The 25,278-nt window shown below is 37.8% G+C and overlaps 1 protein-coding gene across 1 annotated transcript in view; it reads left to right on the top strand.

Annotated features, from left to right (window-relative positions):
• Positions 1-24,330, top strand: part of LOC126470761 (uncharacterized) — a 302,868-nt gene extending 278,538 nt beyond the window's left edge. Inside the window, exons 2-3 of the mRNA XM_050098767.1 lie at positions 1,509-1,681; positions 24,162-24,330. Coding sequence (XP_049954724.1) covers positions 1,509-1,681; positions 24,162-24,330 — 342 coding nt within the window. The remainder of the gene's footprint in view (positions 1-1,508; positions 1,682-24,161) is intronic.
• The last annotated feature ends 948 nt before the right edge of the window (positions 24,331-25,278 follow it).

Genomic DNA, 25,278 nt, shown 5'->3' with positions numbered 1-25,278 from the left:
AAAGTGCCCTTTCACTTATTTTATCCTGGTAAGCTGAACGAAGAATAACTTGCCCTTTCGTTATCTCACTGTTTATTCGTGCATTGAGATCTTGTATAGAGATCATGTATAGAGATCTTTCGTTGTCACACTGTTTATTTTCATATAGGAAGCCAATATGCTACCTAGCACAGTCACATTTCGGCAAGTGTAATGTGACTACTACTATCTATCGATTGAATGTTAACATTTACGAACAACGGAGTTATATGTCTGTCTATATTTTTGAATCTGGCTGTATTTACTATTGGAATCTGACTGCAAGGAAAGTTTCAACACTGTGTTATATGCAAACCACTAACATTTTCAGATCGTCGTCTTCGACTGCCGAAGAGTTTTACATGTTGCAGTATTATTCAGTTCTTTGATAGCTTGCGATGTGGTGACGCTGAGAAATGTTGCATCAATCCTTACCTGCGGCATTTTTATAGGTAAATGATTACCTGAAATAAGAGAGACTTACCCCCTTTCTGTTTTGTATTATGAACTATTATTTCCGCTGATATTTCGCGACACCAACTGCTATCTTATACTGTTTTTGCCTATAGCACTACCTCTCTCACTATGCAGCGTTTTGTCAAAATTAAACTTGTTCAGGCATTTTGTAGTCAGTATTCACCACTATCTTTCCTTTTTGTATTCTATCTCAGCACTGTTTATTATTCTTTCTTGCTTTACATAATTCGACATCACTCATCTCGTCTTACAACTTGTGTGTACATCCACACCTGTCACCCTTCTGTCTCTTTCCCCGTCTATCTGTGCCTGTCTCTCCTGCTATTCTGCACCCGTCTGCCACCTTGTGTGTTCTGTCTGTCTACCAACGCTTGGCGTCACCTGCAGAGGTCTATCTTTTTGGTTGATGTTCTGAGTTAGCGTCCCTATGTCACTGGCACCACTTACCACATTTTACACTCAGTTGTTTCGCATACTGTCATTTAGTAGGGTGGCTGGTTTGCAAGGAATTAACAAGAAGAAGTTTGTACATCATGTCTTCTCTCCACACTGTGTTCTAAGCTGCTGATAGGTCGGTGAATATAGCTGGAATTTCAAGCTTTTTATTTTATTTTTTTATTTCTTTAAATCCCCCTCAATGTAGGTGGTGAGTGACAGAAACTAATTTATGCAGCTCTGTTTTGCTGGAAGCCTACATTGCTACATTGCCAGTAGCTCTTAAGGTATCAGATGGTTTTCTAGATTTTTAATATAGTGTTCCAGCTCTTGATTTGTGAGGAAAGGAGTTCCAGTACTGTGACCTCCTTGGGGTGCTTTTTTTTAAATTTAAACTTCTTAAAACGTTATTTTAACGCTGTTTATTCGTCAGAGGCACTGGTGTGGCGCACCAGGGCATACCGTCACTACTGAGCACTGAGTGATTGTCTTACAGCGTTTACATTCTTGTGGTATATTGCCAGTTTGCTTAATGTCAGCGAAAAAAACTGAGGAAGCCACGGCTGTGTGTGATGCAGGTGACAGCCCAGACGGACGTGGCGGAGCAGGAGGTGTACATCGGCGCCATCACGCGTCGCTCAGTGGTGTCTGCCAGGACATGGATGCGCCTGGGTGCCTGCTGGCTAGCTGCTGCCACCCCTATGTCCACCACCATCGCACCACCAAGCCTCACACCCTCCAGGCTGACCAGGTGACTCATCCAATAAACTTCATGTTAGAATTGAGAATGTAGATTCTCACGACGACATCCCTGTGTGCAATGTTTTCGATCTTTTTGCCACATCAAATTTGAGGAAAACTGGATCTTTTGATTATTACCTCTATAGTTAATGTCAGAAGAAACTCACTGTCATAACTACTTCTTTGAGGATCATTCATAACCAGTAGCCCACTTGTGGTTGGTCTACCTGTGCCATCACATTAGAGGTGGTGTCAGTGTCTGCAGTGGAAGGATGCTAGTTTTACCATTGCTCCCATCAGAATGTTAAAAACTCGGAAAAATGATCTGTAATTTCTCAAATATGACAGTTCCATTCTATGTACCATTATGATTATAGCCACTTTGTTAGTCACAGATTCGAATCTATATGGCCTTTTCGATGAGCCCCAGTTGCTTGGTGTGTGGGGCAATACTTGTTTATGCATTTTCTTTTGGAGTTATGTGGTCCATATTATGTTGTTGATGCTATCGTAATTTTAGACCCATAACATGGAATTATTGAAGCTGTTCACTGACCGATTTGCTACCTATCATCAACACTATTAACTTAAAAACTGACTGTTTTGTACGCTAATGTATCACAGAATAACGATGTTGCTAGTTGCTTCTTGCTGTTGGTGGCATTGTTTCCATTTATGATAGGTGAAAGTTGATGGGTTTGCTCCAGCAGATGGCAAGAGTGTACACTGAGATAAAAAAGAAATAGATAAGCTTGAAACCTACCATAATTAATAATGTAAGATGAAACATATTGCAATTAAGAAATATTATGTCTTGAAGTGGATTTTAAACTATCTGCTTAATGTTGATTGTTGAATAAACTACTGATTCTCACAAAAGAGCACATATTTCCATTACTTAGTGCAATAATTTAAACATAACCTGTCAACTTAAAACGTCTTCCATGCAAGTCTTAATCAGCTCATGCTTGTCGACTGACCTGCACTTACAACTGTGATGCAAACATTGGCTTTAATAAAAGTAGTGGCATGCATGTACTGTAACATGTTGGAAAACATTACAGTTCTATCCTTCAGTAACCCATGCCACAATGTCTAAAAATGAATTTTAAATTCTAGTGTTTTAAAATTGATATAAACTGGCAAAGCATACAGTCATTTATAATATTTCCAAAAGGACAAATCAGCGGCTGAATAACAGATGAGTCTATCAATAATTACTAATGTGACACCAATTTCCTTATAACAATGGTATATTTAGTGATTGTGTCACATGCTCTAAATTTACCACTTTCAAAAGAAGCTTTCCTTTTAGAACAAATCTGAACTGTATTGACATATATTAGTTATGAATACCTAACGCCAACATGACATGGGGGAGGGGGGGGGGGGAGGGGAGCAGGGGCATGTTGTCTCAAACTACCACTGAGTGACAGACAACATCAAAATCTCTGAATATTCAAGTTTTTTCTTAAATAAACGTACACTTACTTTGAAAAAGCATCAGTGTTATACAAGAATTCATTCCCAACAACTCTCAGACATGAAATATGATTACACAAAGAGTGAGTGAAACTATTCCTAAAGATAATAGAAAACGCAAACTCGGCTTTAACTAAGACCCTTCACGACAAAAATAATTTAAAACGTGTACTCCAGTGACAAAGGCCGCATGAACCTACATGAAGCAACTTGTCAAGAAACTCCAGTTCCAAACATGTGATGCTAATTTACATATCGTTAAGTAATATAAAGCAATGACCAAACAATTGGTAGCGTGGATCTAAATTTGAGAGGACCCAAAATTTAATTATTTATTTGACTGAATGCCATGCAGTTCTCTGGGGTAAAAGATTAACATTTGTAGTTGACTTATGCATTTACTATGACAAGATTATTGAAAACAATAAACCATAGTAGAGGAGATCTATAATTGTGAAAGGTAGGAAACCAAACTTGAAACTCCTTTATGCACAAGCTTAGCTACACTGATGCAGTTTCACTAAACTATTATTATACATACTGACAGCATTCCAACTCCACCAGTGGCAACCCACAAACAACTGTGTCATACCATTGTGTACCAAGTAGCCAGAAACCATGTGTCCCTCCACTCTGTCACAGTTCAAAGCTCAACAGCTGGATCGAACCAAAGAGGTTACTTCAGACTCACACAACACTTCAAGTAGATAGCTCGATAATCTAGGGTGTGCACCAGCTTTAATTTCTTATTTGTGCTAATTAGGTGCTTCTCTTTTATTTTTTGTCAAATAGCCATACAGATTTGATAAAATGACTGCAAGCTAGTTGACAACCCCTGAATGACCCTTTCAAGCTATTGGACAGAAAATTTCGTAGAAATGAAGAGGAAGTGGAGAGAGCATAGGCTATTAATATATATGGTGGAACTGAGTTGTAGTTTATGTTGAACACAGAAGTGATTCTGATATTTATAAAGAGTAGGAGTAGCAATACCTGATATGTAGAAGGCAGATGAGGAAGAGCGAAGGGAGATGACAGAAATTGGATTTAATCAGAGACCCACACGTAAAAGCAAATTTAAGACTCTGGGAGTGTTAGCCTGTTCAAGATGCGTAGTTTTTATATCTGAGGTTGGGAGAATGTGTTGCAATAAATGTACAGTATATAAGGATTATGAATTCAAATACAAACAACACAAGTTGTCAAGATGTCTGAGACAACTGTCAATACAATGAGATACATTATAATGTCTGTACATCTCAATTGCATAAACACGTTATGGAATGTGCAGTTACTGATTCTGGCGCTGGTTATCATGGATTGGCCACGGCCATCTGTCTTGACAGAATTAACAAATATCAATATACTGCGCATTGTTGATTGAAGCCATGAGGCACGGACTCATCTAAGCTGGTGATGCATCAATGCAGATTTCCTTTTGACATGAGCTCAAGTTGAACAGAATGCTCCCACAAAGATTGTTTCAAGTTTGACCCTCAAAATGGTTAATTGAGCGCTCTGGATAACTAGGACTGTTTCTCCATTAGATAAATTGTACGTAAATAGTCAGTGGGATTATGGGCAGATAATGAGGCCACCTCAACTGGACAGATTGAACACACATTCTTAGTAACAATATTGCAGGTGAAAGTAGTAAGAGTCATTCCTTTTTAACATAGCACATACTTAAATAGTAAAATACTGACACAACCTTCAAGACAGTCCCCTGAAACAAGTCATATCCACCCTGATAGTACCTAAGCTACTGACTCTGTTGAAAGAGGTTTCTACTTCTTTTCATTCTCATTTTTTAACTTTACTGTCTTTCTGTAAATCATTTACGTGATATAGGAATCATCACAAGTTTAATTAACATGCAAAGTACATGTAATACAAACATAATAACAGAATATCACTTAAACAGCTATTTTCAATACATTTTTGAGAGTACAGCATTTCTCATGAACATATACACAAATGTTAAGACAATCATTTTACCCATGTTAAGACAATCATTTTACCCACATTCAAAGTACTCAGCTATGTCTTGGTAACTTTTGCTTAAAAGGTAATTTTCAAGTCCAGTTTAAATTTTACTTCTTCTGTTATTTCTTTCGTGGACACTGGCAGAGCATTGTAAAGCTTCATTCCAAAATAACTTACAGGCTTTTGGGTTTCTGTTTTCTACGTGTCAATTTTTACACTTGCAAGTATTATAACTGTGGCAGTCCTCATTGGTATATAAATTGTTCAGGTGTGCTCTTGCACATAGAATGCTTTTAAATATATACAGTGATGGTAATGTGAGTATTTGTAACTGTTTGAAGATGGGCCTACAGCGAGTTCTTGGATAATTGTGTGTTGTTATTCGAATAGCTCTTTTCTGTAGTTTGAAGGTATCTATTAAGTGTGATTTAGTTTTACCCCAGAATACTATACAATAAGATCTTCCATGTTTGCATTAATCTACTTGGTTAACATTACCAATCAATACTGTGGAACTTGCAATCATGATAGAGGGAAGAAAGAAAGTTAGGGCTGACAGTCCAGTCAACACCAGGTCATGCTAGAAGGTCTATAATTTTGCTCATCGATGATTGGATCTAAATATTTTATACTCAGTGATTTTCTGCCTGCTATTACATATTGGCAAAACTTTAGTGCTGGTGATACTGATAACTGTATTGCATACAATATCACTGAAGTGTAAATGTTGATATGACAAGAAGTCCAGTCTGTTACCATTATTTTAGTGAAATCACAGAGTGGAATCACAGGTAATGAAGATGTTGCTAAAGAGGCAAAAGTGTAAAGCTATTCACATGAGTAGTAAAAGAAATCCGCTAAATTTCGATTACACAATAAGTCACTCAAATATGAAGGCTGTAAATTCAAATAAATACTTATGGATTACAATTACAAATAACCTATATTGGAACGATCACATAGATAATGTTGTGGATAGAGAAAACCAATGACTGTGATTCATTGACAGAACACTTAGAAGGTGCAACAGATCTACTAAGAGATTGCTTACACCGTGCTTGTCCGCCCTATTCTGGAGTACTGCTGTGCAGTGTGGGATCTGCATCAGATGGGACTGGCGGATGAAATCGAAATAGTACAAAGAAGGGCAACTCGTTTTGCATTATCGCGAAATAGAGGAGATAGTACCACAGACATGATGTGTGAATTGGAGTGGCAATCATTAAAACAAAGGCGTTTTGCGTTGAGATGGGATCTTCTCATGAAATGTCAATCACCAGCTCTCTCCACTGATTGCGAAAACATTCTGTTGGCACCCGCTACATAGTGAGAAATGATCATCATGATTAAATAAAAGAAATCAGGGCTCGCAGAGAAAAATTTAAGTGCTCGTTTTTCCCGCGCACTGTTCAAGAGTGGAATGGTAGAGAGACAGCTTGAAGGTGGTTCATTGAACCCTGTGCCAGGCACTTACTTGTGAATAGCAAAGTAATCATGTAGATAGATGTAGAAGTATAACTTGGACTGAAATTCCAAGCACATAATACATGTGTGTACTGTTTAAAGGAGTAACAGAACTTCATCAAACACTGAATGCGAGCAGACAACAAGACACAAAGGCAAAACTATGCATTATGTATTGTGACATTTCTTCAGTTTGAGGAACTTTGTCTACACCCAATGTCTTGGCACTCCCGTTTTTTGCTATTTTGCCTGAAATGGAACCATGGACGTTTTGTAATAAATTAGTTAAGTATTATGTATGTTAACAAGATGCTTGTATAGAGCAGACTAGAGCTGGTGTGGATATATTTTTCGGTTCTGTAGGGGGACGGGGTCATAGTTAGTGTCACTCTTTCACAACCTCTCCCCGTGAAATGTATTTTGTTGTCTCCCCTCACATTTAATGTGCCACAGACGTGTACAGTGTTGATTATAATAACAGTAAAATATATAACATGCATTAAAATTAGAAGAATACATTTTAACTACCATAAAATATTTTAATGTGATAAGCAATAATAATAATAATAAGTGAGTAGCACATAGCTTGCCTCAACGATACAGATAGCCATACCATAGGTGCAACCACAATGGAGGGGTATCTGTTGAGAGGCCAGACAAATGTGTGGTTCCTGAAGAGGGGCACCAGCCTTTTCAGTAGTTGCAGGGGCAGCAGTCTGGATGATTGACTGATCTGGCCTTGTAACACTAACAAAAATGGCCTTGCGAACTGCGAATGGCTGAAAGCAAGGGGAAACTACAGCCGTACTTTTTCCCGAGGGCATGCAGCTTTACTGTATGGTTACATGATGAGTTATTCAATCTGTATATTGAGTAAGCAGTGAAGGAAACAAAAGAAAAATTTGGGGTAGGAATTAAAATCCATGGAGAAGAAATAAAAACGTTGAGGTTCGCCGATGAAATTGTAATTCTGTCAGAGACAGCAAAGGACCTGGAAGAGAAGCTGAACGGAATGTACAGTGTCTTGAAAGGAGGATAATGGAATGTAGTCGAATTAAGTCAGGTGATACAGAGGGAATTAGATTAGCAAATGAGACACTTAAAGTAGTAAAGGAGTTTTGCTATTTGGGGAGCAAAATAACTGATGATGGTCGAAGTAGAGAGAATATAAAATGTAGACTGGCAATGGCAAAGAAAGCGTTTCTCAGGAAGAGAAATTTATTAACTTCGAGTATAGATTTAAGTATCAGGAAGTCGTTTCTGAAAGTATTTGTATGGAGTGTAGCCATGTATGGAAGTGAAACATGGACGATAAATAGTTTAGACAAGAAGAGAATAGAAGCTTTCGAAATGTGGTGCTACAGAAGAATGCTGAAGGTTAGATGGGTAGATCACATACCTAAGGAGGAGGTATTGTTAGAATTGGAGAGAAGAGAAATTTGTGGCACAACTTGACTAGAAGAAGGGATCGGTTGGTAGGACATATTCTGAGGCATGAAGGGATCACCAATTTAGTATGCGGAGGGTAATGCAGAGGGTAAAAATCGTAGAGGGAGACCAAGAGATGAATACACTAAACAGATTTAGAAAGATGGAGGTTGCAGTAGGTGATGGGAGATGAAGAAGCTTGCTCAGGATAGAGTAGCATGGAGAGCTGCATCAAACCAACCTCAGGACTGAAGACCACAACAACAACAACAACAACTACACAGAGCTTTAGCAAAATGTCAAAGAAATTACAATTCAGAAATATGTAGTCCTTGAAAAGCATATGTCTGAAAGTTTGAGAAGTACATATGTGTCACAATATTAACTATAATAGCAACAAACTCTCACAACTCTGATAACATCGTAATTTACAAAGTACAAATTCGAAATATGCAACCATAACTATCAATATTTCATGAAGCACTTCAGATGTGAACAGTGATCTGCCAATTATGTCTATATGAGCTTATAAACCAGGGGAGTAATGCTTCTTTCCGCTTACTTTTAGGAAGTCAGTTCTTTAATGTTTTTTCTTCCTTAGTGGAGGGTCTTTTGCCTATATGTCTTCCTTTAATAAGCTTCCTATGGTTTGCCAGTTCTACTTGTACAGTCATGATCCATGTCAGATTCTTTGTTGATAGCAGGTAGTGGAGGATGTTGTTCATAGATGATAGTGTACCTAGAAACACATGATGTTTCCTGGTAGGTGTATCAATCTAGTAACACATTTTACAGTCACACGAAGGAAAAGAAGGAATGCTTACTAGAAACTGCCATAAGCTGCTTCTGGCATTTTCTACAATTTTTTGGTTGTGAGACATAATATTCTGTTTTGTACAGCATTTGTAAATATTAACATATTTAAGTACTATATCATATATTAAAGCTATTTGGAGAAAACTGTTAATTATCCTTCAGTTACAGGGTTTTATGGTGAGTAAAAATCTGTAAATTTTTAAAACTGGTTACATAGTGTGTGGACAGTTGAACTAAATTTCTTCAGTCATGCACTACCTTGCACCTTGAAAGATAAGGAGGTCTTTAACCATGAACCATTTGATACATGCAAATGAACTGATTCTATTTAATGTTTTGAAGTGATAGCGATAGCTTGAGAAATATATATTTTTTTAGATAGAGACTGAGAAGCCGAATCAAGAGCATTTTGTTCTTGACTGAACATAACATAAAAATATTCCACAATATATTTTAAATGGCTGCATTCATATAGGCTATCAACGAAACAGAGTGTCATCAAGGTTTCTCTGCAAGAACGTTTTGACATTGTCGTTAGTGGGGAGAAATGACGTCGTTTGCTGACATCGAAAATTTACCAATTCCAGACGTGGTCTGTTAGTATACTTTTAGAGTTTGTGCTTTTGTTACTTCTTAGTCTTTGTTTTTAGTGTTTGCTTTTTCCCCGTTACATATGATAAAGGTTCCATAATGACTTTGATATTATTCCTATCAGCGTCATTCCAGGAAATAGGCCAGATAACTGTAACCAAATACCTGGAAAAAGAAAAACCCTACACTGTGCATTTATAAAAGGTATGATGTCATGGGGTTGTGACTGGACTGAGGATTTCTTGATAAGGAGGATGCAGCATGTGAAAAGTTTTTTGTTAGTTGATACCTAGAAAGGAAAATAAAAACAATTCAAAAGTTTGAAACACTCTGTGGATTACCTTCTACATATCGTTTATGTTTCGACGAAACTTTTCCTATTGTTTCACTTCTCGGTGGTTTACTGTACACACTATGTCAAGAACATCCATTATGAATTTTACTTTCGACCACTAATGAACTTCATCATTGCTAGTTCCTTAACTCTGTTGCTATCTTCAGACTTTTTCGTTCAGTACTGAACTAAGTAAAGTTATGTGTTGACATTCCATTTAATGTGTTGATGTCTAGTCTGATTTAATCTTATGTCTCCCTGAGTGAACTGTACACCAGAGTTTACATTTACCTTAGGGGAGAGCACTGAGACTGTGTGGCGTGAATAGTCTGAATTAATCGTATATATCCCTGTGTGAATTGTACACCAGAGTTTACATTTACCTTAGGAGAGAACAGTGGGACTGTGTGGCATGAATAGAAAGCAGACTGGTAACACAGCAAAGTATTTTATATCTCTCTTTCGGCACTAATCTGTACAACTCTTAAGCATGAGATGAAAATGCTCAAGAACATGCATGTTGATCTGGATGCCACATGACCATGGTATTATTTTTTGAACATAGGGTTTGAATTGTGTTCATAGATACACCAAGGCAGATAACAGTGGAATGAAGAGATCGTTTAACTCAGTTATCAATGAAAGTTACATGCTATACTTGGAAATTAACAATTTATACAGACAAGTCATGTAACAACCTTAGCGTGTTAGAGGGATCCAATAGCTGACATATTAAGACATCGATGATACAGATTTCTCAGACATTCCACAAGATAACTCCACAATATATCTCAGGGATAGACTTGGTGTAACCTAATGGCTCATATGACAAACCGAGTGGGGCAGTGCAGTGGTTAGTACACTAGATTCACATTCGAGAGGACAATAGTTCAAACCTATGTCTCGCCATCCTGAATGAGTTTTGCCAATATTTTCCTAAACTGCTTAAGGCAAATGCCGAGATAATTCCTCCAGAAGAGCATGGCCGCCTTCCTTCTCCATCTTTCCCTAATCCAAACTTGTGTTCCATCTCTAATAAATTCGAAGTCGACAGGACATAAAAACACTAATCTTCGCCTTGTATACCAAGAACAGTGATTTATCACTCTGTATGGGACAACAAGTTCAGAAAAAATTGCCTCCTTTTCATGGTGTTGATGACACTAGGGTAGAAGGAGGGAAAAGCCTCAATTTGAAGAATCATCAACAATTTTAGGTTGTTCTGAACCCCATATCTGGCAACTGTGACTATTAACACCTCTTCCACTTTCTGAGCCCAACATATCACTCAATATGGAGTGATGCTTACTCAGTTTTTCAGGATAGCAAATGGGAAGTTGCGGTACAGTAAATAGCCCAGAGATCACCAGTGTGTGTGTGTGTGTGTGTGTGTGTGTGTGTGTGTGTGTGTGTGTGTGTGTGTGTGTGTATGTGGGTGGGTGGGTGGGTGGGTGGATGGGTATAGTGTTATGAAACAATGTGCATATGGTGTGTGCAGTGACTGATAATGAGATATGAGTGAACAGTGTGGCATTACATTATTTAATAACTTATTTGTGAATAAAGTATTGTATACCAGGAGTAAATATAATGATTGTCTCTAACTGGAAGTCTGTAAATACATGTGTAGCTTATTTTAAATTGGTCTAAACTTGTAAATACTTTGACATGTCCTAATGTCCTATATCCTTTTAAAAAGAGATCTACAGATGAATAAAGCTACTACTACTACTACTACTAGTACTACTACTACCACCATTTGTATGGAATGTTGCTTCGTCTGTAAACAGCACATCTTTAATATAATTTGGATTGTCATCAATTTTATTTAGCTTTAAACTAGCAAAGATTTTACACTTAGAGCGATCTGCCAGTTTTATCTCTTGTCCAATCTGATCATTGTAGGCATGCTGTCTCACCTCTCATGCATGAAAAGTGTTCTCTTAAATACCTTTAACTGCAGAGTTCGTTGGGCAAGGTCTTTTTTCAGGCTTCTGACACAAGACTGCCGGATTTCTTCAACTTTGTCGTCACTTGGTCTCAGCGAGCTGGGTGTATGCCCTTTCAGCACGCTTCCTGTACCTCAAAACACATTAACAGCTGGTTTAAACTCTCAGTACCAAAGAATGCACTGTGCCCTCTGTTGCACTGTCAACAGCATATGATAATGGCATGTGAGCCAAAGTGGCAGCACAACAGTGCACAACTCTTTGGCAGATGTCAAAGACAATGTTTGGCCCCATATCACACGATAAACAAAACTCGCTTATTTTATCCTCAGTAGAAAAGCTTTTCATTAGCACTTGTTCAAAATCCCGGCACCTTATTTGGAACACCCTGCAGTTAGTATGAGTGCATGTGTATGAGTTTCAAAATACTGTAGAATGGGGAACACAGAGTAGGCAGCAATATGGCCTAAAACTGTACACTTTCATCAAAGTGAAAATGACTCGTTGTGGACTGATTATATAGTACCATCACAGCGCTTGTGTATGGCTTTTTATGTTAATTTACTCCTACTACCAACTTCAAATATCACGTATTTGCAGATACAAATAATTTTTTGTCCTTCAATATGCAAAATATATATATATATATATATATATATATATATATATATATATATATATATATGTGTGTGTGTGTGTGTGTGTGTGTGTGTGTGTCCTTCAATATGCAATATATATATATATATATATATATATATATATATATATATATATATATATATATGGCAGGTCATTAATCATAAGTAAAAACAATAGAGGTCCAAGTACTGAGCCCTGTGGCACGACAGACCTAACATTAATCAGATCTGACTTCTCCCTGTTAATGCATACAACTTGTTGGCGGTTCTCAAGGAAGGATTTAATCATATTTATGCTGCTATTAGCAAAACCATAATAGGATAGCTTATTCAGTAAAGTATCATGGTCCACACAGTCGAATGCTCTGCTCAGATCACAAAATGTAGCCTAAGCAAATCCCCTAGTCTCAAACACATCCAGAACAAATTTTACAAGAGAATCCATAGCATCTGTTGTGGATTTAACTTTCATGAATCCATATTGTTTGTCACTTATTAAGTTTAAGTTATCTAAACACGTGCTAGCTTGATTATACATAATTGTTTCAAGAATTTTTGATAAAACAGGAGTTAACGATATTGGTCTGTAACTAGCAGGACAGTTCCTATCACCTTTCTTATATAATGGGACCACTCTAGATATCTTTAGTACATCAGGAAACTTGTTTTCAGCTAGACATTTATATATATATATATATATATATATATATATATATATATATATATATATATAAATGTCTAGCTGAAAACAAGTTTCCTGATGTACTAAAGATATCTAGAGTGGTCCCATTATATAAGAAAGGTGATAGGAACTGTCCTGCTAGTTACAGACCAATATCGTTAACTCCTGTTTTCTCAAAAATTCTTGAAACAATTATGTATAATCAAGCTAGCACGTGTTTAGATAACTTAAACTTAATAAGTGACAAACAATATGGATTCATGAAAGTTAAATCCACAACAGATGCTATGGATTCTCTTGTAAAATTTGTTCTGGATGTGTTTGAGACTAGGGGATTTGCTTAGGCTACATTTTGTGATCTGAGCAGAGCATTCGACTGTGTGGACCATGATACTTTACTGAATAAGCTATCCTATTATGGTTTTGCTAATAGCAGCATAAATATGATTAAATCCTTCCTTGAGAACCGCCAACAAGTTGTATGCATTAACAGGGAGAAGTCAGATCTGATTAATGTTAGGTCTGGCGTGCCACAGGGCTCAGTACTTGGACCTCTATTGTTTTTACTTATGATTAATGACCTGCCATCTTTTGTAAACTCTCACACAATAATGTATGCCGATGACATTATAGTAGACAACAAGTTGACATGGGAACCACATGTCAAACATTTATCTGCCAGACTCTCAATAGTTATCTATTTAATTAGAGACTTAAAAAGACATGTCCTTAATAGTTATATAAGATCAGCATATTTTGCTTTCTTTCAAAGTATCATATCATATGGAACCTTATTGTGGGGCAATAGCAGTCACGTAAAGGGCATTCTACTTTTACAAAAAAATTAGTAAGAATAATAACCGACTCAGATAAGTTAGAACACTGTAATCCCTTGTTTGTTAAATTGCAATGCCTGATGGTAATAAACTTGTACATCTATAATGTTCTATTGTATGTTAGGAACAATATTTCCAATATATCATTAAGAAGGGATGTACATAGCCATAACACCAGGAACAAATCATGTTTAGATGTAGACTATCCAAGTCATGGAATTCATATTTAGTTCTTGGACTTAAGTTGTACAATAAGTTAAGCATAGATCTAAAAGAGTTACCTGTCAATATCTTCAAAGCTAAGTTGTACAGAATACTAGTAAAAAATCCTTTCTACACAGTCGACGAATTTTTTTAAACTGAAAATACTGTCTTTCAACACTGTATCTAGTGGATGGCCTTATCTTATCCAAACTAAATTGTATTTAGTCCAGAATGAGATTTTCACTCTGCAGCGGAGTGTGCGCTGATATGAAACTTCCTGGCAGATTAAAACTGTGTGCCCGACCAAGACTCGAACTCGGGACCTTTGCCTTTCGCGGGCAAGTGCTCTACCTCTCAGCTACCGAAGCACGACTCACGCCCGGTACTCACAGCTTTACTTCTGCCAGTACCTCGTCTCCTACCTTCCAAACTTTACAGAAGCTCTCCTGCGAACCTTGCAGAACTAGCACTCCTGAAAGAAAGGATATTGCAGAGACATGGCTTAGCCACAGCCTGGGGGATGTTTCCAGAATGAGATTTTCACTCTGCAGCGGAGTGTGCGCTGATATGAAACTTCCTGGCAGATTAAAACTGTGTGTTTTAAATTGTATTTAGTAATTAATGTTAAAAATGTAAATTACCTTGACGTTGTCTATTGCTTTATGAGCTGAATGACAATAAAATTTGATTGATTGACATTTAGGAACAATTTATGTATGTGTATTTGTGTAACAGAGATACCACCTTTGTGTGGAAAACATGGGTTCAAAGTACACAACTGATGTTATGAACCTTGTGAATTCATTGTAAATGAGACTGGCATGCTAAAGAAGACTGCCAATAAATAGGACTGAGGGTGTTAACATCACAAATATGATTGTAATCAGTGTTGTGAAAATGTGAGAGAGTAGAAGGGAATACGTTTCTCAGATCCTAGCCATAGTGCAGAAACTCTTTTCTTTATCGAAATGTTGATGCACCTTCATTTTTTTGAGTTTAACTATATACTTTTTTAACAGTAGTTGATGGCTCTCAAAGAGAGAATACAGGGACACAGCATGTCTTTTTTACCAACTTTAGTGCAGTAATTCCGATTTTCCATACGAATTACATCACTTCCAGTGGTGGTGGAGTCACCTTTACTTTCCCTCAACACTTGACATGAAAAATCCAAGATGTTGAAAAAATTATACTATGTAAATCATGATGGAAAATTCAGATTAATATGCATTGTGTGAAGCAAAAATTAAGCTTGAGTTGTGTGTTGCGAAGATGGGAAAGAGTGGAAGGAAATACACTCTAAGAATGTGGCTATAGTGAAGCGATTGACAGAAGTGCCATGAAAAAGAAGTCTCCTAATGTTGTTGGCAATTTAATGAGTGAGGATCGTTTTGATATTATTATGCTGTGTGCATAAACGAGATTGTCTGAGTTTCCTTTAACGTCCGCTATAACACATGAAACAATAATAAATCCTATTGTCTGCAGAGACCACTGTATAAAATATTATTATAGGCTGATAATGTATGATGTTGTATGTAATTTCTGAAACAAATGGTATGTATGCACTATTTCTGTATTCTTATTCATGAAGAAACCTTGATCCATATCCCAAATCTTATACCCTATGCCTTATTCATAATTGTCATATTTTAATCGCCTCAACCATTTAATACTTAGAAAATGCTAAAAAAAATTGCAGTCTCAGTGTAGACTATATCATTAAAGTCTCTCGTGCTTTGAAATAAAATATTGTGTCATTGCCAAAAGCCTCACAAAAGTTGAAATGGGGAGTTGGCTAACCGTTGCCATTACTGCTCTTGGGACTCAGATCCAGAACAGTACTTAATTACTTGCCCTAGGATCGACATCCACAAAGATGGACTAATCTGATATGTAAAGAGTGTGTAAATTGTGAAATTCTAGAAGTTTGTTAAAAGCAATGTTGTCTCTGGGCTTCAGGCATGTAAACCATGACGCATGTGATGTGCCGATGTGTAATAAATGTTTGTGTAATACATGAAAATGCAAAAATCACGAAAAGTACGTATTTACGATGAAAAATGTCATAATTGGTATGCAAACCCATGACCCCTCTGGTGGAAAACCCCAACTGAGGATCACTAGTTCAAAGAGGACAGAATGTGCTCAGGGAAATTTTTGCAGGATATCTTCTTCAAGTCTAAAGAGTGTATGATGGTATAAAACAAATTCAAACATCTTGATCCATGGCACAAGAGGGAGAGAACAATTCTCCTTCATAACTAATTCTTAATTTTAGCTTGACACAGTGGATATTAATTTTAATTTCTCACCATGTTTTGCAGAGCACAAGATGGTTGTTCCCAATATTTTAGATTTTTTTCTACCAAGTGTTGGGATGGGGTAGAGGCGACTCCAGCACCACTGAAAGTGATGTAATTGATAGCAAAAATCACAATTACTGCACCAGAGTCGAGAAACAGCTACTGATTTGAATTGTACCAGTTGCTTTTATGTAATAATTGTGTGGAAGATTGTACAGCTACTATTTTATGAAAACTTTCACGCTAACACATTGTATATCACTGTTATTCCCTCTTTCATAGATATCAACTACTGTTAAAAAAGTATATAGTTCAACTTAAAAAAGTTACTTTTGTATTTCGATAAACAAAAAGGTATCTGCTATTAACCTTACACTAACATAGTAATTGCTTTGAGTGTTTTAATTTGCCTCAATCCCAACTTGTTATCTTGAACAATCTGATCTAGTGATTTATACCTATATATTCTGTATGAGAATGTTTGGTGTGGTGCATGGGGGGGTGTATGTGAAATCTATTTACTTATAGTTCACTGGAAAAATTCGATAATTTGCCTACATACTGTAAACAGCAATGCATGATGGAAGGCAAATCAGACTTAAAGCAGGTAGTTACTAGTTTTTGCACTGCAAAAACTGAAAATTATGTGCTATATGTTATTTAATTTCAAAGCATTGTTATAAATATAAGCAATAACGAAAAGATAGCAGTTTCATTATCAAGAAGAGTAACTGTTTTAACATATTGTTGTCTCAAAATTACACAAAAAGAATAGTATTATAAAGAAAACACATGTATCAAGGAAAAGAGGTTTCGGTTTTTCCATGCAAAAAGTAAAACAGAAACACATCTAGGAATAGATCTAGAATTTCTGCGTTTACATAAACTGCAGGGCAGTGAAACTGTTACACTTTCTCTGCATTACAGTATGGTAGAAAGACTCCACATTAAATCTGTAGATGATTTGAGGGTATATAAGATATGAAATTTAGTACACAAACCGGCCCTCTATAGCAGCAACAGTTGCTCTAACCTGGCTGGGCATCAAGCCAAACTGGGCTTAGATGACAAATACCTATCATTCCAAGCTGCTTCAGCTCTTTGACAGAGTACATCAATTATAGTGATGGGCGATTGGTTGGGATGTAGTCTCTCAGCAACCTATGACTAGATCTTTCCCATGGATGAGAGGGTCCTACAAGCATGTAGCCTATCTGCACTGTCTGCTTATGCCTCCAGTGTGCAGCAGGGAGTGAGAATAGCTTTTGTGGACTCTGAGCACTATGGGACTTAACATCTATGGTCATCAGTCCCCTAGAACTTAGAACTACTTACACCTAACTAACCTAAGGACATCACACAACACCCAGTCATCACGAGGCAGAGAAAATCCCTGACCCCGCCGGGAATCGAACCCAGGAACCCGGGTGTGGGAAGCGAGAACGCTACCGCACGACCACGAGCTGCGGACAATGTAGATTTTGTGAAAATTGGTGGAAGTTGCTGATTAAGACCTCTGCATCCTCAACGAATAACTCAAGCGAGTGAATACTTGGCTGTGTCCATGCAAACGTCAGATGCCTATCCACAGACACACTGATATCACATGCTCACGGTCACTTGCATATAGAATGTGAATCTGCAGTCTGCACATAGACTCTGCTTTTCGCTCTCATTTATTCAAATGACAAATTATGAACACAGATTAAAAATTGTTATTCATTATTCATGAATATCAAATAAAAATATTTATTCTAAATAATATTCATTATGTAACCAAAAATATTTATTCACCATCTATGGATAAAAAACTGTGCGAATAATAGATAAATTAAAATGGATCAACACTTAGTATGCCAGTTGTTATATGTTAAACAAATGTACTTTTTCCTTTTAAATTAGGTTTCAAAACAACTCTTTTTTACATCTCATCAGAATGTTTATTTTATTTGCAAATATCTGCTATTGTGAGACACTAAAGAAATCATATTCCAGACATGTGAAGAGCATCTTCTGAAGTCGCCCTTATTTCAAGATAACAGTACAAGATTTTCAAATCACAATTTTCTTCAGCAAAAACTGAGAAATCGTCAGTTCTACTGTATTTTTATTTTGTAAATAGTTCGTAATAATTCCTCGTTATCTTCACCTTTCAAGTCATTCAAAATAACATTTTCTTTTTAAGACATAACATGATTTGAAACTCGTGACCCAATTTCTTTGATATTTCTTTGGTTATTATATGTCTATTTTTGTTGTAAGCTCCTTCGATCATAGACATCTATGCAGGTGAACTATTTGTTTTTAAATTGTGCGTAAGACAATGCTGCAATAATTGTGGTTGGTGTAGAAAGGCGTAAAAAGTCTTCCACTATAAAAAAACGTAGCCACTGTGCTGCAATATTATGAGCTCTTTTGTCTACCCAAACCCAGTGTCCTTTCTGAAATTTTTGAGCCTCAAAGCTGTATGTAACTACATACACACATGTTGCATCGAAAAATTATGCCATCTTCTAACGGAAACTTTCTCCGAGTTCATCCCAAAACATTTTCGAATGACTTCAAAAGGTCAGCAGCATTCCATATACGCTGTAGCAGAGTTTAGGTTAAACGTCTGGTCATGTTAATCGTTAGCAACCACTGAGTTCCTCCTTAGCTCACTCATTTTCTAGCACTAAAAACACGAACGAACGAATGCTATTGCGTGTGCATGCGAAGCGAGTAATGGGCATGCTACTCACATGGTTTCATCACATTGATGCAGTGCTCTAGCGAGGGTTATAGATAACTTGATAGCTAGGTCAATGGAGCGATTTGACTCCACATTTTTTTCATTGTTATAGGCAAAAGAAGCCATCAGTAACAGAGAAAATCATAAAACCCAAAGGGGACTGAACCCCAAACCTTTAGTTTGGTAACCTGGAACCTAAACCACTGTGCCACAGAAACAAATTTCTGTATAACTCATTAATATATCATTTTTCAAATAGCAGCTACACCAAGTCAAGGAAACAAATACTAGTTATAGAATTCTGCGCAAAAAATAAACAAAGAAATGCAATGGCAGTATATGATATTCATTATTTATTAGCGAATAATTTTTTTTGAATGATCCATTTTTTCGAATACAGTAATTATCCAGATAGAAATTTATTAGAATAATGCCGATCTCTTGTTACCACAATATCTTATACTTCCTTTCTCTTTGTGGTCTTTACAGTCAATATTATCAACTGTAACAAGTCCTATTAGTTCATTTGCTCGATTTACTTAAGAGAACTTACAACATAGCTGGACCGAAATTTTTTGTTAATTGTAAACAAAGTACACAATTATAATCAGTTGTCATGTCCATCAACATAAATCCCTTTCATTTGTTCTGTCAAAAATATGTCTCCATATCAGTGCGATTTTAGCTGGAGACTGAATGTGAGAATTATTGCATCACCTTTCATTATCACAAATTTGTACTTCCACAGTTAAATCAATGTCCTGCTATAACACTCAATATTCGATTAGTAAGTTTCATTATACATAATCATAATAAGTCTCTGTGCTACCGTAATACTTGATGAATCTCATATATACAGCAGTCACTTGCTCCATAGAAAACATGGAAAATCGGCACCTAAAATAAATTCTTATCCTAAATGCATTCCACCGCATGCTGGCTCCATTAGTGGCGCTGTGTAGTGATGAGGCTGTGTTAATGATTCCTAGCTGTACAAAAGGGCCATGCAGCTGTCACTCAGCACTCGGTGAGTGAGCGCTGCACGATACCAAGTGAAACAATGTGATGCCGAATGTAGAAACAGTCGGCCGCAAGCTATTGCGTGTGCGTGGAAGCGAGTAATGGACATGCTGCTTACATGATTTCGTCACATAGTTGCAGTGCTCTAGCGAGGGTTATGGAGAACGTGATAGCCAGGTCAATAGCCGAACATCCTCTACATCTACATGTACATCTACATCTGCATAGATAATCCACAAGCCACTATAAGGTGCATGGCAGAAGGTCCTCTGTATCAAGGTAAGTAAGGACAACGTGGGCAAAAGCAGATTTGCGTGGCCTTGATGATAAATAACGAGAAGGAGGCCTCAAAGAGAGGGCAAGTCAGTGGCCTAAACGTGTCAGTAATGTAACAGGTGCTATCCACATTACTAGTTTTAAAAACCAGAAGTATTATTGTGTAGCCAGTGACACAGCATACCATCATGCCAGGAGCTAAGCTTGTATGACAATGACGAAAGCAATCTGGCAACATTTGTTCTCCTTGAAGCTTCCACGCTCGGCTACGTCGTAAACCGTACACAGAACTGGAACTCGTCTGAAGAGATGATATTATTCCACTCCTGTGTCCAGCATTGTCCTTTGGCGTACCACTGGCGATGTGGCTCACTCTCTGTAACATCAAAGAAAGCCACAATAATGGTGGCCTTGTCGTCAGTCTGTGGTACTATAGGCGTCATCACACTGTCAATGGGGACACACAAGTCTATTTCCTGACTCAAATTACGTGGCATGGCTATACTTTCCTCCACAGCTAAGGGAGAAATATGTATCCATCCTCTCACGTGGTGGTTGCATGAGGCCATTGAGATCCCTCGTGGAATTGAGTGTGGCCTCCTAAAACCATTGATAACATATTCGCTTGACAGTCGTTGGATCCTGGTCAGTACGAACAGCTGTGTCATGGATAGGCCAAAATGTGCCGCTGTCAAATTCCAATACTGACATCTGTCCATCTTACAGGAGGCATAGCACGATCATCTCACAAACAATCAACATTCAAATGAGGTTTCTTAGTGACAACCCTGCTTCATAATTTTTTCCATATATGCAGAATGCATATGGTGATATTCCTACCTACTTGCACAGATTGGGCTGAAATGCTAATCATTAGCTTATCCAAGCATGAAATGAATTTAATGACAATTTTACGTTTTTTGCATGTCAACTTATATGGTGTTGTAATTTTTATCTCTTGTCATGTAAGTTGCAACAAGCTTAGCAGCTAATTCCAATTTTTTATTTACCTTCCCAGGTGACATACCTGGTGTTTCTCCCTTGTCCACAGTCTGGAGATCTACTAAAATAACTTTGTGATGGACGTCTCAGTGAGTTGAATGGTAGGGCCACTCACCACTTAAAGTCCTTTCTTGAGCGCCACACATACACATGCTGTGTTATCTGTTTCTTTGGTGTGTACATGTAGAACCTTGTCGAGCTTGGCTGGCTGCACACTGGCAACACTACCGTACCACTGCAAATCTCAATCACAAAATTATTTTATTCACTCTATAGTGTTGGGTGCAATTTGGCTGGGGGAGAGTGAAATCAGGAAGCTGACTTATTGGGCTGGAAGTGAACTTGGGCGGTGGTGGACTGTATTGCTGTGTAACAAGTATGACGTACTCGCATTGACAGTAAACAACTCGTAAGTTAGTCACTGTATTGATTACTGTGCTCCACATGAAAAGGAGAATCTTTATATATTAGTTGCCATCAAATACCTTCTTGTGTCGAATACTCTGCAAGTAATTTTCTTCAAATTTTACATCACAAGAGTACCAAAATGATTTTATCCAAGGACATCATAGCAGCATATTTCGAATTTGTGTTTTCTATGAAAGTGCAAACAGAAGAGATTGATACAGAGCCAATGACACTGGATCGTCCAGATGAAGCAGGTCGCAGACCATACCTGGTCAACCTGAACTGCGTTCTAGGAAGTTTCACTTCATGTGAATACTGTAATGGTTTCAACAAAAATGCCACATCCATTTCTTGTTCGTTCTTGTCCAATGGAGATTGAGTACCATCTGTACTGACATAGATCTCGATGGGACATTAGATTCTAACCTTTCCTATTCCTTGCAATTGCTACTTTGCGTGTGATTTGATATGTTCTTCCCGCCACATAACATCCAGTCACCTTTCCTGCTTATGAACAAACATGAAGCATGGCACAAGTTTACTGGAAAACCTCTGTTGTTTAGCATATATCCTTGATGTGCATGCTGGATCAGAAATCACCCACTGCAGTCTCGCTATTGCCCTTTACAAAGCAATGAAAAATCATTTTCTCCCCCCATGACACTGGTTGTGCAGAAATTTACCACGATTATAATATTTGTATTTAACCAAATTTTCTGATTGGCAAAGTTTTCATAATTCAGTTATCTTTCAGTGTGCCTCGCCTAGTCGTTAGTTCGAACCCAAACACAGTGACACATTGTCAAGCCTGTACCTAGAACACACTGCAATATTGAGGTAAAGCCCACGTTCTCTCCTCATAGGGCGATCTGTGCCATGTGAACTATTGTAATGAGTCTTTCAGCATGGTGTGTCGTTTTCGTGTTGTTATACATAATTAATGAAATGAAAGTGCACCCTCTAAAGCAGAAGAAATTAATGTATGGTTGTGTGGTGGCGTTCGAATTTGAGGCTGAATACTGGTGGACAATAAAGGGAAGCAAAGGCATGACATTAAATTTCTTTATCACTATACTATATGTTAAAGGTCTCGGGTTAAAGCCAAAATCTTTCAATTAGATGTACCTTTGGCATTAATAATAGTGATCTGTATAGTAGGTTCGTCAAACCTGATGGCCCCTTAGTGCTATTTGCGAATAGCGAGTTACATACTTGCATCGACCTTCACACTACCTCTTCTCATTGTTGTTCGGGGCATAATCACGCCCTTACAATGCACAAGCACTGATAAAAAAGTGACATTTCAAACCAAAACTCAAGAAAAAAATAGAATGCTCCAGATTTAGATGGCAATATCTCGAGTGGACTCCTTAGTCTACACTTCCATACTACATCTGTACTTCCTAAAATTAAAGGAAGGCATTCACAAACTACTCTCTCGAGGAACACTGCAAGGTGAAGTGCAGTGGCCAAGATACTCAACTTGTGTTCGAAAAGTTGGTTTTAAATAACTGTCTGGCCATTATTATTTAGGTTTGCTATGGATTTCATAAATTCCAGCGAAAATCGGAATACTGCCTTGAACAAGCAGTGGAGGTTTCTTTCCTCTTTCTTCCACTCTTTCTTTCCCCTTTCTACTCTTTGTCTGTAATGATGACATAACATTAAAATCTAATATTTCTAAGTGCGAGTAATGCCAAGGGGGACTCTGATCTTGAAATTCCAGCTACACATGGATTACCATCAATAGCTTTACATTGACTTATTCCATGAGATGGCTGGATAACAACAGGATGAAGTCCAGGTTCTGTGGTTCAGTAATAAAGTGCCCAGCAACAGATTCAAAGGTGTGGGTTTTGATCTCCAGCCTGTGCTGGGATTTTTACCTGTCGCTCGTAAGGTTTTTCACCTCTGGCAGTGTTTATTAATATGAAAAATAACGAGTGTCATCGTGGTTTGGAGGTCATATTAAACTGTAGTTCTCCTGCAGCTGGCTGGGTAAGTCAATCTTAGGCCATGAAAAGACAAAGACATACCACCTGCAGGAAGACCTTCCCTAGAAAAGCACTGTTGTGATCAAATCAAATTTCAGGTTGATGACCCGTTTATCTTTTTAAACTAGACTATTGGCGCCAGTACAGTGATCAGAATCCATGTGCCACCAATTCTTCTTCCCATGCAGACCACATATTGATAATGGAAAATAGAGGATTTAAACCAGCTACATCTGAGCTGACTAGCTTTGTACATGTATGCATGAGTTACCTCATTGATGGAGGTGAGTATGCATTGAGCATATGTAAGATAATATGGAGTGACATTGGATTTGGTGTGCAGGGCCCTGGTTTGGAGCTGCTGGCTGGTGTGTCCAGCGGATGGCGGATCACAGTTGCAGTGGCTTCTGCACACAGACCCCAAAGTGCGAGTGCCCCTCGCCATGGTGCATGCAGCCACGCCAGCGGCCATGCTGCGATATGCCTACAACCTGCGCTCCTACCTCTGCTAATGGCACACTGCTTGTGCTGCAACACTACTACAATGCTGACAACAGCTGGCGGTGGCTCGGTAGCCTGAAGGAAAGAAGTGAAATACATTTGTGAGTGTTCTGCATTCATAACACAGCGCATTGCCTTGAGACTTCAGAGTAAATGGACAGACAATATTTTAGATACTCTTCTTAAACGTAGAATGGCTAGCGATATTTCTTATGTGGAACCATTTCAACATCTATTTGTGTCAGTTACGTTTAACATAAATGCATTCATACTTTGTGTCAACTGTTCTGATAGAAACTGCTGTAAAAAAGGGATTGCATCATCTGTGTTTCTGGGAACATGTGTGTGCTTAGAGACCCTTCACACAGTGTCACCAAGAAGTAATTCTTAGTGGTACTACTGCTAGCAAAGTATTGGTAGATGACATGAGACATGCATTGTGATTGCACTTCTGTGACGCTTAATGGTAGGCTACCACCACCTTAATGCAGATGCGCCACTGTTTAGCATTACCTATCAGTGGCACTGCTGACAAACCAGTTTTGAAAAGATGTACCATGTGTGACTGGGAACCTGTATGAGGTTTCCTCCCAATATTCGCTTAAAATATGATGTCATGCAGATATAAGAGGTAGACGATATTAAATTCTTCGTTATACAACCTGATATTAAATTCAGTTGGGAGGAGCATATGACAGACTTGGTGTTAGGAAGAACTCTGTTCACAGCTGGTAAAACTGTTGTTGCTTAAAGCACGACCGGTTTCACGGTTTTAACCCACATCATCACGTTAACAATGCTAAAAGATCATAGGCATACCCATCAGTCCTAGTCAAAAGTTACTATATTCTCTGAATAGTATCTTTTGACTAGGATCTTTAACTCGCATCATCAGGTGAACAATGTTAAAAGATCATATGTATACCCATTGCTCCGAGTCAAAAGATACTATTCGGAGA

The sequence above is a fragment of the Schistocerca serialis genome, chromosome 3 (genome assembly GCF_023864345.2).
Source record: "Schistocerca serialis cubense isolate TAMUIC-IGC-003099 chromosome 3, iqSchSeri2.2, whole genome shotgun sequence".
NCBI lineage: Eukaryota > Metazoa > Arthropoda > Insecta > Orthoptera > Acrididae > Schistocerca > Schistocerca serialis.
Note: the sequence above shows the minus strand (reverse complement) of the source record. Positions and strands in the feature narration are given on the sequence as shown.